Source organism: Astyanax mexicanus, chromosome 14 (assembly GCF_023375975.1).
Source record: "Astyanax mexicanus isolate ESR-SI-001 chromosome 14, AstMex3_surface, whole genome shotgun sequence".
Taxonomy (NCBI): domain Eukaryota; kingdom Metazoa; phylum Chordata; class Actinopteri; order Characiformes; family Acestrorhamphidae; genus Astyanax; species Astyanax mexicanus.
The window spans coordinates 34,928,185-34,943,921 of record NC_064421.1 but is presented as its reverse complement, the minus strand read 5'-3'; the positions used below and the strand labels follow the sequence as shown (position 1 = coordinate 34,943,921).

The 15,737-nt window shown below is 37.2% G+C and overlaps 1 protein-coding gene across 1 annotated transcript in view; it reads right to left on the bottom strand.

The window, feature by feature from the left end:
• cnksr1 (connector enhancer of kinase suppressor of Ras 1) overlaps positions 1-15,511 on the bottom strand; it is a 59,709-nt gene extending 44,198 nt beyond the window's left edge. Inside the window, exons 1-4 of the mRNA XM_022663733.2 lie at positions 15,306-15,511; positions 8,770-8,927; positions 3,345-3,547; positions 1,673-1,757 (exon numbers count right to left, since the gene is read on the bottom strand). Coding sequence (XP_022519454.2) covers positions 1,673-1,757; positions 3,345-3,547; positions 8,770-8,927; positions 15,306-15,357 — 498 coding nt within the window. The 5' untranslated portion in view covers positions 15,358-15,511. The remainder of the gene's footprint in view (positions 1-1,672; positions 1,758-3,344; positions 3,548-8,769; positions 8,928-15,305) is intronic.
• Positions 15,512-15,737: the final 226 nt, after the last annotated feature.

The following is a 15,737-nucleotide window of genomic DNA, read 5'->3' as shown; positions in this document are numbered from 1 at the left end:
GAATAAAAAACACAGCCCACATAAGTGATGATGTAAAGTTCTTTAGTCTGCTCCCTAAACAGTATTAAAACAAAATGAATAAATGTATTAAAGTCATACACCTACACTTTGGTTCAGACTTTGGACTTTCAGGTGTGAAAACTTAAATTCTAACTTCTTGCTTTACTTTTACTTCTTGCTTTTTTTTTACTACCTCTCTCTGTTTTTAACCCTCTCTCTTTCTCATTTCCTTCCTTCCTCCTTTTCGTTGTTAACTGGTGTTTCACCTCCTTTCTGACTCACACTACTCATTCTACATCTTTAAACATGCCTGCATACACACAAACACACACACACACACACACACATACATACACACACAAACACACACACACACACACACATACACACACATACACACACATGAAGGTGATGAGAAACAATGCTGATACACTGATTTTAAAGATAATAGAACAGGTTTCAATGTTATGAAACTGAATTCTGTGTGTGTGTGTGTGTGTGTGTGTGTGTGTGTGTGTGTGTGTGTGTGTGTGTGTGTGTAAATTAGTTACTATTCCCAAAAGCAGCAAGTTTTTAGACTAAGCTAAAGAAACAGAGAGAGAGAGAGATATTATTAAGTACTACTAAGTGTAAAGAGCAAAAACTGTTACTTACTGTTACCAAAGTTCAAATCCAATATAAACTCTCTTGATGAGTGTGTGCGTGTGTGTTTGTGTGCGAGAGAGAGCAAGAGTTTAAAGGATCGTATCCCACCTCCTCCCTCTGCCCCACTTATCCGCCCATTCTTCTGTTACCTCCTCCGTGCTGAAACAAGCCACTTTCTCCCAACACTTCTCATATTACTCTCTCTCTCTTTTACTGCTGCTCTATAAACACTCATTCCAAAAAAAATCAGGCCAAACATCTCCTCAACACTCTTCTTTACATCTGCTCAACATCTGCCCAAAATTTACTCCAAATATCTGCTCAAAATTCAGTCCAAATCTCTGTTCAACACTTAGGTTACATTAAATGCCTGCTCAAAATTCTGTCCAAACATCTGCCCAACACTCTGCCCAAAGCAGCTTAATCTTCAGTCCAACCACTTGTTGCAACCATTTGCTTAACACTCCAAACCACTGCTCAACCACAGTCCACACAATTGCCCAAAACAAATCAAACCATCTGCCCAACACTTTATTAAAGCCAGTCTCAGTCCAACCACTCATTCCAAAAACACCTAACACTCAATCCAACCACCCATACCAAGCATCTGCCCAACATTTTATTAAAGCCTGTCTCAGTCCAACCACCCATTCCAAGCATCTGCCCAACACTCAATCCAAGCACTTGTTCCAAAAACACCCAACACTCAATCCAACGAGACATTTCAAGCATCTGCCCAACACTCAATCCAAGCACTTGTTCCAAAAACACCCAACACTTAATCACTTATTCCAAGCATCGGCACAACACTCAATACTATCACTTATTCCAAGCATCTGCCCAACACTCAATCCAACCACCCATACCAAGCATCTGCCCAACACTCAATCCCACCACCCATACCAAGCATCTGCCCAACACTCAGTCCAAACATGTGCTCAAAACTCAGCCTAACCACTCTTTCCTAAGAACTGCCCAACAGTCCAATCACTTAACACAAAAAATCTGATTTCATATCAACACTGACCTTGTGGACGATGGTGCCCAACTCCGTGCACAGAGTAATGATGTTCTTATTGGAACTGTATCCCGTAAACTCGTTGCACTGATACCTGTATACACACAAACACAAGCAATGTAAACATGCAGTTTAATATTAAGTACAGCAAGAATATATAGAAATAAATATTGTTATGACATAACACTGACAAAACCATACCACAAACATGTGCGGCAGATGGGGATCTATATGTGCTGCTTCATTATATCATTGTTTATGCGGGTGTTTAACAGATTAATAGAGGCTTGTTTACAGAGATGAGAGATTGGTGACAGTTCATGTCCAGTGTTTGTTAGCAACTTTAGCCTAGCATCTCTCACTGTAAACTGATGAAGCACATGTCAGAAACCCAAACGTGTCTCAGCTGATTGATTAAAGTTAATAAATTAAATTAAACTGTGTAACACAGAGCAAATAGACAGATCATCCGTAGATCATCTGCAGAACCTTCACACGGCTCTGTGCCGTTCTGTCTAAAAGCAACAAAAGACCCAAAATACTCTTAAATGCAGTATTTCCCTGAGTTCTGGGAAACACTTAACTTTACTGTTCTCATGACCTGACTCCACCAAAGTGCTTTAATCTGAACACACACACACACACGGCATGTGACAGAGAGGGTGATTTCACTTGTGTAACACTTGTGTTTTAAATGGCACAAGAGGAGAAAGAGAAGCAATATGAGTGTAAATGACATTGATTACAATGTGTACACTACACTGTATGTCCACCCCTTGCAGTCAGCTATGTTGCACCCAAGTAGCACACCTCGCTGACACAGAAAAAAAAAAAAAACACACACACACACACAGCTTGTTCAAGAACTGCCAATAAAACAGCACTTTATATGGGGCTTAAAGTGGTCCAGCAGGCAAAGCGCCAGGGCTTCGAATCCTGTTCATGTAGCTTGCCAACGATTACCAATTGGCCTTGCTCTCTCTGGGTGGGTAGATGGCGCTCTCTTCCAAAATCACTCCAAAGAGTGATGTCAATCAGCACAAGACGTCTGTGAGCTGATGTATCAGAACCGAGTTGTTGCGCCTTCCTCCAAGCTCGATGTGATGCTACTCGGCAATGCTGCATCAGCAGCAGTTCAAAGAGAGGTGGCTGATTTACATGTATCAGAGAAAGCATGTGTTAGTCTTCATCCTTCTGGTGTTGGGGAATCACTAGTGATAGGGGGAGTCCTAATGTGTGTGTTGGGTAATTGGCCGTGTATATTGGGGAGAAAAAGTGAAAATATTATTTAATAATTATTAACATTAACCTCTTGGCATCATGAATAATACCAGGCATGGGCTAGAAGATTATAAAGCCCACCAGCACTTTGTTGTGGAGAAGTGGAACTGTGTTCTCTGGAATGACGGTGTTTTATTCAATATTTTTGGGATTAGTTGGGGGGATTTGGGGATCAGGTAGGGTGGTGATCTTCCAACATTCTGTCCTCACTAACGCTCTTGTGGCTGAATGCAATCAAATCCTCACAGCAATGCTACAAAATTTCTTAGAAAGCCTTCACTGGACAGTAGAGACAGTAACTCCCATAAAAGCCAGATACATTATTTTTAATACCTTTGACTTTAGGCATGTGTCCCATTAAATAGTGTGCAGACAGTAGTGTGTGTGTGACAGTGTTTACCTTTCTAACATGTAGAACAGTCCTTTAGATGCAGTGATGAGATCCACCACCACCTGCAGTACCTGAGGAGACAGCTGGGTGTTGCTCTGCCCATCATAAGTGTTTACACGCCAGCGGCCCTGAACTCCCATCTGCAGAGAGTGAGCGACCGCCCGCAGCTTCTCTGTTACACTGCGCAGGGTCTCCCCACATGCACCGTACGTCTGCAATCACATTCACACACATATACACAAACAGTTATTTATTATATACAGACACAAACTGTGAAGATATGATTTTCACAACCTATGTATGCTTTTTATTTCTATATGTTATAGCATATAGCATATATCACATAGCACACAGACAAGACATCAGCAGGATAAAATATTTCAAAAAGCAGCATATCATGTTTTAATCTAAAGAAATTCAAGAACAAAATGAAAAAAAAAACAAAGTCATTGACATGAGTCAGTGTGAAAAATTCTGAATGTCATTTCTAAGGTTTTGGAACTGCAGCGGAACACAGTGAGAGCTATTATTATTCATAAATGGAGAAAACATGGACACTGGTAAACCTCCCTAGGAGTGGCCGACAGGCCAACATTACTCAAAAAAGACATGGATCACTCATCAAGGAGGTCACAAAAGAACACAAAACAACATTTAAAGAACTGCAGGTCTCACTCGCCTAATTTAAGGTCAGTGTTAATAATTCAATAATAAGAAAGAGACTGGGCAAAATTGAAAAGTTCCAAGGCAAAAAACACTGCTGACCATAAAGAGCTCAACGGCCCCTCTCACATTTACCAAGAAACATCTTGATGATGCCTAGAATATTCTGTGGACTGAGAAAAAAGTAGATCTTTTTGGAAGGTGTGTGTCCCATTCATAGACTGTATACTTATATACAATCTATGGTCCCGTTACATCTGGCATGCAGTATTACACAGCATTTCAGAAAAAGACCTTTACACTGAAAGTCAAACATAGTGGTGGTAGTGTGATGGTCTTGGGCCGGACGACTTTAATTGATGGAACCGCAAATTCCTTCAGGAAATCCTGATGGAGAGTCATTAGTTTGGGACTTTAAGCTCAGGCGTACTTGGGTTCTGCAGCAGGACAATGATCTGAAGCACACCAGCAAGTTCATATCTTAATGGCTCAAAAACTAAATGACGGTTTTGGAGTGGCCTAATTAAAGACTGATTGAGTTGCGGTGGAATGATCTGAAACAGGCCGTTCAAGTTTGAAAACTGAAAATAAATCTGCAAAGAAGAGAGCGACAAATTCCTCCACAGTGCTGTGAAACACTCGTTGGAAGTTATCGTAAAAGCTTGCCAAGAGTGGCACAGTTTATTTGGTCTAGGAGGCAAACATTTTTCACATGGTTTGGATGGTTTGAATATTTTTCCCCTAATAAGTAAAATCATCATATAAAAATGGCAAAAAAAAAATTCACAACACTGTATATGCATATATTATATATAAGTCATGCAAAGATTGGCCACACCTGGACTAATTCATAGAGATTAGTGATGCTGTGGGTGTAAATAAATTATACAGTTACATAGGGGCTTCACAATGTTTTTGGTGTTTCACACTACAGAACAATCTATCCTACTTTAACTCAATCTAAAAGACAATTAAATTAAATGTTTTATATGCTATTAAATATTTAAATGTAAAACATCGTTGTCATTAATATACATTTTTTGTAACCCAAATGTGTCCCTGATTTTCAATGCTCCGGAGACTAAGCTGAAGAAAACCAGTGCATGCCTCCTCTGATACATGCAATAGACTCTCATACATCAGCAGTAGATGTCTGTTCTAGTCAACTCCACAACGGCAGGGGGTTTAATCTACCCACCCAGAGAGAGCAAAGTCAACTGTAGCTAATAGTGAAGCAGCATGATCTGGGATTTGAACTTGCGATGCTCTTAGTCTGTTAAGTACGGTGGCCCTGAAGTTTTTTTGTAATTTACAAAAAAAAATTACAAAAAATAAAACAAATTCACATACGAAAAATAATTACACTCAAGAAAACAAATTTACCAAAGAAAAACACTTTTTTCCATGGAAAAAAAACATTACACATCAGAAAAACAAATTTACAAAAATTAAACCAAATTTACAAGACGCAAAACACTTTTACCAACTGCAAACTTAGCTACAGTACAGTACAGGACAGTAGCTGAGCACCACGGGGCATTTACTGCTGCTGCTAAAATACGTGCCACAAAACATAGTTTAGTGTCCATAACTCCACTCTCTCATCGTGAAGCAGCTTGACTGACAAGGAGGGTCTGCAACAAGCACTTCCTGTGTGTTAGACCCTCCCTTTCCATCAGAAATCGCAGTTTGTAAAAGTGTTTCGCGTCTTGTAAATTTGTTTTAATTTTTGTAAATTTGTTTTTCTGAAATGTGATGTTTTTTTTTTGCCCATGTAAAATAGTGTTTTTCTTTGTTAATTTTGTTTTCTTGAATGTAATTGTTTTTCGTATGCAAATTTGTTTTATTTTATGTTATTTTGTTTTGTTAATTTGTTTTGCACTTAAAGCACATGTAGACGGAGCTGTTGGAATGGAAATAAAATTTAGTTTGTTAATGTAATGATAAATAAGTGAATACAATATAAAAGCAAATGTGCAATTGAAAGGAGGCTTTATTACACAGTTGGGCCGCCTCTAGTCTGGATCCAAAATAAGACACGGTTTGGCATGGAGGCACACAGGTTTCACATGGCATCTCCTACTTATTTTGCTCACAGATGTTACAGCTGGGCATGTACAGTAGATCAGAGACTCGTTGCCAAACATGATGTTCCAGCTGGAACTATAAATACTTGATTGGCGACAAATCTGGTAAGTGGGCAGGCCAAGAAAGTGTTGCATTATGGGGGAGACATTTCTGGGAAACCCTTGCTGTGTGTGGACGTCCTGCTATAAGAGATAAAATGTGGCCGTAGGATGTCCAGCACATATTGCTGAGCTGTGTGTTTCTCATACAGTATTACTACTAGGGTTGCAACGGTATGAGATTTTCTCGGTATGATAACCGTCTCAGAAAATACCGCGGTATCACGGTTATCACGGTATCACAGTTTGTTACATAAATTATTAAACTGACCCTAAAGAAATTACAACAAAGGTTTTTTGTTCAATTAACTTTTTATTGTAGAAACCTGGAACAATTATATAGATAATGTCTCCTTAAAAAAAATATAATATATATTAATATATAAATATATATATATACACACATACAAACACACGTTACACACATTACATGTCCTCTAAAAAGTAAAGATCCTGTATTTAAAATATTCAGTACAATTATTTAAGTTTAAATTATTTAATATCTGATAAACTGAGCCTGGGTCAGTGTCTGATCAACAACTGTTGTAAACGTCCGTTTTACTGCCAAGTTGTTATATAACCAGATACTGCAGAAAGAGGGGATTTATTTCTGACATGATCCTCACAATAGAGATTTCTATTTTAAGGCTTTCACTACTTAAAACCTTCAACATATGAAAAACAGGCACGTCAGAATTTGAAAATGAACGCATGTAAATGAATGGCGTCTTTCACATCCAGTCCGGCCAGGACCTTTACACGGACACGTGAATCCATCGTAGCAAGCACTTCACGCCTGTACCTGCGTGCCCAAATTTCGGATAACTCGGATGGAAGAACAGGTTTGACGTATGTTCACCTTTAGCTGTGACTTTACAGCCACATTGATTACAAATCGGATAACCATCCTCGGGTGCGTTCGGCGGGTCTCCGAAATAGTCCCACACTGCTGATTTTAGTTTAGCCTTTTTTTAGGCGGACGGAGATTTGTTTAGTCTGATGCACTTTCTGCCATTCTCACCGCTGTGTGCTGAGTAGCTGAAGCGGAGCAGAGTTGCGCATGCGCAGTTTAGTTTCTCCGCTGGCTTGCCTTTTACCGGTAATAAGCAAACACACACGGTATGATAACCGTGCATTTTAATACCATGGTATACCGTGAAACCGGTTACCGCTGCAAACCTAATTACTACTAAGGGTGACCCACCATTAGTCTGAACACTGCCAAATCCCAAATAGAACCAGGCCATAGCATTTCATGTTTCTCATTCACAACACCACTGTAATGAAAGGTGATGTTGGCTGTCTGTTTAATGGCCTTGATGGCAGGTGATTTGTCTAAATGGCCATAATGCTTCTCTCAGTCTAATGATACACCCCCTCTCAAATCAGAGAACTGGAAAAAAATGTCTTCAAGTGCATCATAGAGGAGTGTCAAACAGTGAACCATTTCTCACCAAGAGGTAGACTGCGAAAAAGTAGCCTCTTAAAGTCTTTTCATAGGACAGCGAAAGAAGGATTTTTTTACGCCCTCTTGTCAATAAGAATATTATTCTATTGAGATTTATGGGTGAGTAATATACAAATATTTAATTGATTCATGATAAATTCTGTCATTGATATATACAGTATACTGTGAGCATGTTATACAAATTTTAGAAATTGTCAGTGCTTAAAGAAATTTCATAACAGGAGGATAAATAATGCTGCTCAACAGGACGAAGTGCAGCATATTCTGAATACATTATCATTCTATTTAGTACAGGAAAACACAGCTCTGGAAAAAATAAGACCACTTAAAAATTATGTTTTTTTTTTTTTATTTTACCAAACTGAAAAACCTCTGGAATATAATCAAGAGGAAGATGGATGATCACAAGCCATCAAACCAAGCTGACCTGCTTTTGCACCAGGAGTAGCATAAAATTATCCAAAAGCAGTGTGTAAGACTGGTGGAGGAGAACATGATGCCAAGATGCATGAAAACTGTGATTAAAAACCAGGATTATTCCACCAAATATTAATTTTTAAACTCTTAAAACTTTATGAATATGAACTTGTTTTTTTTGCATTATTTAAGGTCTGAAAGCTCTGCACCTTTATTGTTATTTCAGTAATTTCTTCATTTTCTGCAAATAGATGCTCTAAATGAGAATATTTTTATTTGGAATTTGGGAGAAATGTTGTCTGTAGTTTATAGAATAAAACAACAATGTTCATTTTACTCAAACAAATATCTATAAATAGAGAAACTGATTCAGAAACTTAAGTGGTCCCTTAATTATTTCCTGAGCTGTATATAATATTGCCTGTATCATCCATACTGGTTATGATAATTAATGTTCTGTTGAAGTGTGTTCTGAGAGCAGCAGGTGTGCAGAGCTGAGAGAAGTTGGTGATGGTACTGATTTCAGGATCAGTAATGCTTTGAGCTCTCGTCCAGACGAGCCAGGGAATTCAAAACATGCAGGCAGGAATTTAATGTGATAGTTCAGCAAACGCAATTTCACCCATTTTTCCCATTTCCATCAATATACACCATCATAAAAAACACACACACACACACGTGACTTTAGAGCAGGTCATACCAGGCTGCAGAGCTTCTCTACTGCTTCTAGAATGAGCTCCTGATGTCCAATCTTGTGCACTCCGAGCTTCTCCAGTCGATTAGAAGATAACTGCAGCAGATCTGCTCCACTCAGCTTCCACTCTTCAAACGTATACTGCTGCAGAGACGCATCCAAACCTGAACACACAGACACACACTTTTAGACACACTTTTACACCTTGTTAGGACATATATATGCACGATGCACGATACACACATTTTCTGGAAAATGATTGTTTAAAAAATAACTGCTATAAGGAATATTACTGTCATGATAACAACATAATTACATAGTAATGCATTTTCATATTCATATCAGCAACTACCTTTTAATTAATAAGGGGATTCACACATTGGAGCATTGGTACATAGGCATAATATTAATATATATATCACTTCAGTCAATCATTCCAAAATATCCTTAATTGCAGTTACAACACACATACAAATAATCGTTTGTTTGATTTGGTGTAAAACATTTGGTGTAGATTTGGTGTAAAACATTCTAGGTAGTCAGTAGCTAACAGAGTTCTAAGAAGAGTTTGGTCTAAAACCCATTTAAAAAAAATCGCATATCATTGAAGTTTAATATTCGCAATATTGTGCAGCAAAAAATAGTACCTAAAGTAAACTGTGTTTGTTCAGATGTTCTGTTATTTACGGCATTATTTTAATTCCATAAAAATCTCAGAAGCCTTGTACAGAATGACTGATGGATTTGGATAGTAAATAAAATGTCTATATTTGTGGTTAGTATTGGGAATGCCTGTTACCCTTCACCACCACTGTGAAGAAATCTCAGTCATAGAACAATGCATAAAGTTTTTACTCCTATTGCTTCTTAGCTTGTATTAGTCATTATCACAATAGTGTGACCTTTGGCCTTCAAAACCTTAATAAACCTCATGGTTTTAGATTTATTATTTATTTGAATATTGTATCATATTTACACAAAAACTATATTTTCCCAGAATAATCAGTTTTTTTGTTTCCTGTAATATCTGCATCCACCCTGTATTAGCAAGCTGCATGACAAGGTGGACACTGACAGGGTTGAGACCGGGCCCGAACTGAATTACAACTAACTGAATTTTTCGTAGAGATCTTGTCCTGTTTCAGTGATACATGCTGATTTTCTAAAATATTCAATTATGGCAATATTTTAGACATTTAGCTTAAATGTTACCTCAGCTACATTATGAGAAATATTTAGAGAAAATAATATTATTAATGGCTGAAAATGCTGAAAGTACCTTCAGTTACTCAAGGTTTTGATGTCGCCGATGTCATTGGTTACTTGTTAAACGGGCGAAGTTATTCTAAGTTGACAGGGTGAACATGGAATTCTTGGACATTAAAACAGCTTAATTTTTTTTTCTTTTCTTTTTAATTTTTCCCCATTTCCTCCCCAATTTTGCTCAGCCGATTACCCAACCCACTCATTAGGAATTCCCTATCACTAGTGATGTAACATTACACCGTGCTTGAAGGAAAGTGCAGCAACTTGGTTCTGATACATCAGCTCACAGACGCCTTGTGTTGTGGAAGTCACCCTTTAGTGATTTTGGGATGAGAGCGCCATCTACCCACCCGGAAGGAGTGAGGCCAATTTTGCTCCCTCTGAGCGTCGGCAGCTGATGGTAAAGCTTTATGAGCGGGGCCTTGAACCAGAATAGCTTGATATTTTTATAAAAATAGCTGAAGGAATAACTCTTTTTTTATTCTTTAAAGAAACAATCAGTTATTAATGCAAGTGTGTGAAATGGCTACAGCAGTCCAATTTCCAAACATTGGATTGAGTTGTTTGCCCCACCTGATTCTCCCCAGATGCAAACCCTCACATGGGTTGCCAGATTGACACACAGTGGCAAGCTATGATGAGTTTTACTCTGTAGATAAACAGTGAATATTACTGCAGTCCAATGAAAACCAAGTATCTCCTAAACAGCAACTTTACAGGAGAGAGAAAAAACTTTAAACTTTCCGTGAAAATCAATGTAAAAAGAGTTTATTTAACGTAATTTAAAAGTATTTCGATTGGCCGTTTACCAAGAAAGTTTGGCAGAGTGTAAAGGACAGTTTTTCTGTTCAAATTACGTAAGAAACAAAAAATAGACAAAAATGGAGATACTTGTTTTTTATTGGACAGCAACGATACCTGTTCAGCAAAAAATAGCCAGTTTGCCCATTTCATGGCTGAAGCTCTGCTAACAAGAGCTGCTAGTGCTAAATGCATGTTTCTTTATTATATGATGATACATCCTGACCATGTTTTGAGTTTCTACAAAAAATATGATCCTTAAAGGTGCTTTAACCACTGATTTCTTAACATAACCATGCAGCACTGCAAACATGGCAAAGCACTTTAAAGCGAAGGATATAAATGCATCTTTATTTGTAATTATACGTTTATTCAGTGATTTTATTGTTTATTTGTTTTATTGTTACACTGTTTGAATACAATTTAAACAAATTCACTGTAAACACAAAACACCTGTTATACTGATTCTAAAGCTAATAAATCAACATGCATGTTTCAGCTGACTGGCTACATTTAAGCTCAGCAGGAGGGGAACTTGAGAAATGGTGTTCCGGTGCAGAATCTCACGAGAAATCCTGACAGCAGACGTGTGGAACTAATTCCTGGAAGCATCACATCACCACAACAGCAACACAAAACAACAAGCTAACGATAAACACACCAACTCAGCTTCAGTGCCAAGGGAGAACACACACACACACACACACACATTTCAGTGCAGCTGCATTTCCTTTTTCAGAGAAGCTGTAAGAGAATGAAAGGAAAGCATGCTTTGTGTTGCAGAGCCGACGGGGTTAAACATGACCCACTACCCTACTGCCTACACACACACACACACACCTGCTGCAGCGTGACAGGAAGTGTATGTTGTGGAACACATTCCCAGGTGTGTACAGTGAGCTGTGGATTGCAGAACATCATAAATCACTGTCAGCAGCCGCTGTGTTTCAACACTGATCTGACATCAGCCATCAGCTTCCCCACTGGTTTATAGAGATACTGTACACAGTCACAGCTGTGCTTAGGAATGAGTCAGTATGTACTATTGTTCAGCATGTGCTATAAATTGTTCATTATCCACTATGAAGTGTTAAACATCCATTAAAACATTGTTTAGCATCCACTTTAAATTTCTCAGTATTTACTATGAATTGTTCAGTTTCCACTATGAATTATTTAGAATTCACTATGAATTGTTCAGTATCTATTATGAATTATTCTGTATCCACTATAAATAGTTAAATATCCTTTATTTATGAATTTTTTAGAATTTATTATGAATTATTCTGTAATTACTATGAATTTATCAGTCTGTATTGTGAATGGTTTAGTAAACATTATTAATATTTCGGTGTTCATTATGAATTGTTTGGTATCCACTATGAATGGTCCGTGATCCACTATAAATTGTTTTGTATCCGGTATAAACTTTTCAGAATTTATTATGACTTGTTGAGCCTCCACTATAAATGATTTGGTACACTCTATGAACAATTAAGCATGAACTACCAAATGTTTACTATCCACAACGATTTAGGATTAATTACAAATGACTCAGTATCCATTATAAATTATTCTCTATCGACTATGATATTTTTAGGGTTAGTTGTAAATAAATCAGCCTCCGCTATGAATTGTTTGATATCCACTATCAATTATTCAGTACCTACTTTGCATATTTATGTGTAAAACACTTTGTAAATTTAGTTATATATGTTATGTAGTTGTGACAAAATGTAATGCAGGGGTTTATGACAGTAGCTGAGATATTTTAGGAGTATATCTTCATTTTAATACTGCTCTATAGTTTGAATGCCACCCTGACTAATAGAATTCATCAATCGGACGAATATAGGCTATGTAACGACAGTTAGAGGTAGATTATGCCTTCATATTCCATATTCTGTTATGAAACAGAGTGATTTTCTCTTATGCAAGGTGTGCTGGTGTTACTGAAGGCCTGTACGCTGCAGTGTAGTAGACGCAGGACTGTAAGGTGAAAGAGATTTCTGTAAAGCTCTGAATATTTCAGGCTCCCACAACTGCGAAGACGTGGGCTGCTCTTATCCAACAAACTATTTATAAGCTCAGAGCATTTTCCCATGCCATTAAAATATGCTCAGAATTTCACAAACACCACACCATCTCCAGTGTCCGATGGGGAAAAGCACGATCCTGAGATGTGATATGAATATGAATGCCTGATAAATCACAGGCCTGCTGGTTGGAAAGTGCCAGAAGAGCAGAAAGTAGGTCAGGATTATGGTCAGGCTGTGAAAAAAGTCATTTCCAAGTAATTTCAAATTCATTTTTCACTTTAATGTCCCTGTCTCTTCACTGTTTCAGTTTTTAATCATCGCAGTATGAGAAACCTCTGCATTCTTTACCACTGCAAACAATAGAATATCGATATGGAAATTATTTTATTATATTATTTTTATTCATGTTTGATGATCATTGTAGAAACTTCCATATTTGCACACAACTCTATTAATATTTCATTATCTACAAAGAATTACTTAATATCCACTATGAATTCTTCTTCAGTATCTACTGTAAAAAATATATATATATAAATTAATTTTAAAAATTCATATTTATTTAATTATTTATTAATGATTAATTAATTCAGTATCCACTATAAATTAGGTAGTAGGTAGTTTTGTTCAGTATGTCTTTTAATATGTTATATATCTGCTATGAATTAATCACAGTCACCTATAAATTACGTAATATATGTTATAAAGTATTCATTATCCATAATAAATTACCCTGTATTTACTATTAATGATTATGTGTTCACTATACATTATTAATATGAATTACATAGTAAAAAATAAATTGTATCCACAATGAATTATTCTCTATATTTACAATGAATTATTCTGTATTTACTGTACTGTGTACTGTATGGTGTTATTTACCAACTAGTATGAGTGACCCAGTATCTACACTACAAATTATGTAGTATCCACTATGAATTATTCTGTATTCATTCTACATTATTTAGCAACTAGTATGAGTGATTTAGTATCTAAACTATGAATGGTTCTGTATTTATTACCTGTATACATTATTTAGCCATTACGATTAGTGATTCAGAATCTACTATACATTATTCAGTATTCTTTATGTATTATTCAGTATATTTCATTATTTATTTAGTAACTACTATGAGTCATAAATAATTAAGTGTCTACTTTAAATTAGTATACAGCTCTGAAAAAGATAAGAGACCACTTCAGTTTCTAATTCAATTTATCTGATTTTGCTATTTATAGGTATAGATTTGAGTAAAATGAACATTGTTTTTTTACTCTATAAACTACAGACAACATTTTTCCCAAATTCCAAATAACAATATTGTCATTAAGAGCATTTATTTGCAGAATATGAAAAATGGCTGAAATAACAAAAAAAGATGCAGAGCTTTCAGACCTCAAATAATGCAAAAAATGCAAGTTCATATTCATAAAGTTTCAATAGTTCAGAAATCAATATTTGGTGGAATAACCCTGGTTTTAAATCAGTTTTCATGCATCTTGGCATGTTCTCCTCCACCAGTCTTACACACTGCTTTTTATGTCACTCCTGGTGTAAAAATTCAAGCAGTTCAGCTTGGTTTGATGGCTTGTGATCATCCATCTTCCTCTTGATTATATTCCAGAGGTTTTCAGAGCTGTATATTCATATTTATTATTTAGTATTTACTAAGAACTTTTAAGGACTGGCTTAATTAGAACTATTACGGACTGCCTATCTACTATTCTAGCTAACTACTATGACTAAGGCTACTCAGTATGTGCTATTAATTATTACATTATTACATTAATTATCCACATTTTTAAAATACAAATATTGACTGTATCTCTGTTCGAAATGAGGTATTGACTTCTTTTTTTAATCTAAATATAAGGTCATGTCTCTACAAGTCTTGAATAATGGTGTTTATCTGTGTTAAACAGATGTAGTGTCAGTGTGCTAAGCTAACTGATAACACTGTACTGAGTACAGTAACGCGGCTTCAGCATTCACACGGAGAGCTGCGGAGAACCAAAATCAGTCCTAAAATACTCTGCCTTTACTTAAAAACGTCAGAAAAGTGATTTTTAAACTTCCAGTGATGCAAAGTGGAGTATTAAAGCGATTTAAGCAGTAAAATAGTCACTGAGTGAAACTACACTGGCTCTGTACCTGACGGTCGAGTAAAAGTTACTTTAACGTTAACTTTAACCCTGAAAAGAGCTAAAAAGTGTTGATATTAGCCGCTGCCCGACTCTCCCATCTCTCTGAGTTGTAAACACAGCAGTTCTTCCACTTCCTCATTCCTGCTCTTTTCCATTCCTCAGGATTTTCTCTCCCCGTCTTGTTTTTCTCTTTCAGAACGTCGTAACCAGCGAGTCTCGCGCCACACAGGTGAGCCACAGCACGCGGCTCACCTGGCGCAGCTCACCTAAACGCTTACGAGCTCTTACCTCTGAACCACTTGCTGACTCGCGCGCAGCTCCAGCTCGAGACGGGTTCCATGGCTGGACACGCGGGGCTCCAACCCAACCCGCCGGACTGTCTCTCTCTCAGCCGCGAGGAGGGAGGGAAAGGTGCGCTGAAAGGGTGGAAAGGTGCGCTGCGGAGGCCACGCCTCTAACGCCCCAGGTAACTGGAAGAGTCAGTCGAGAGAGCCAATAATAGGACGAGGAGACGAGAGAGAGCCCAGAGTGCAGAAGGAGTGATTTACAGAAAAGTGTTTCATAACATTTAACAAATCAGCTCAACACAGAAACACTGAGACCTCAGGAAATTAACTATTACATCACCGAATTAACTTCTTCAGTATAGAATAAACACCTTCAGTTCAGAAATAACACCTACAGTTCAGAATAAACATCTACATTTCAGAATTAACACCT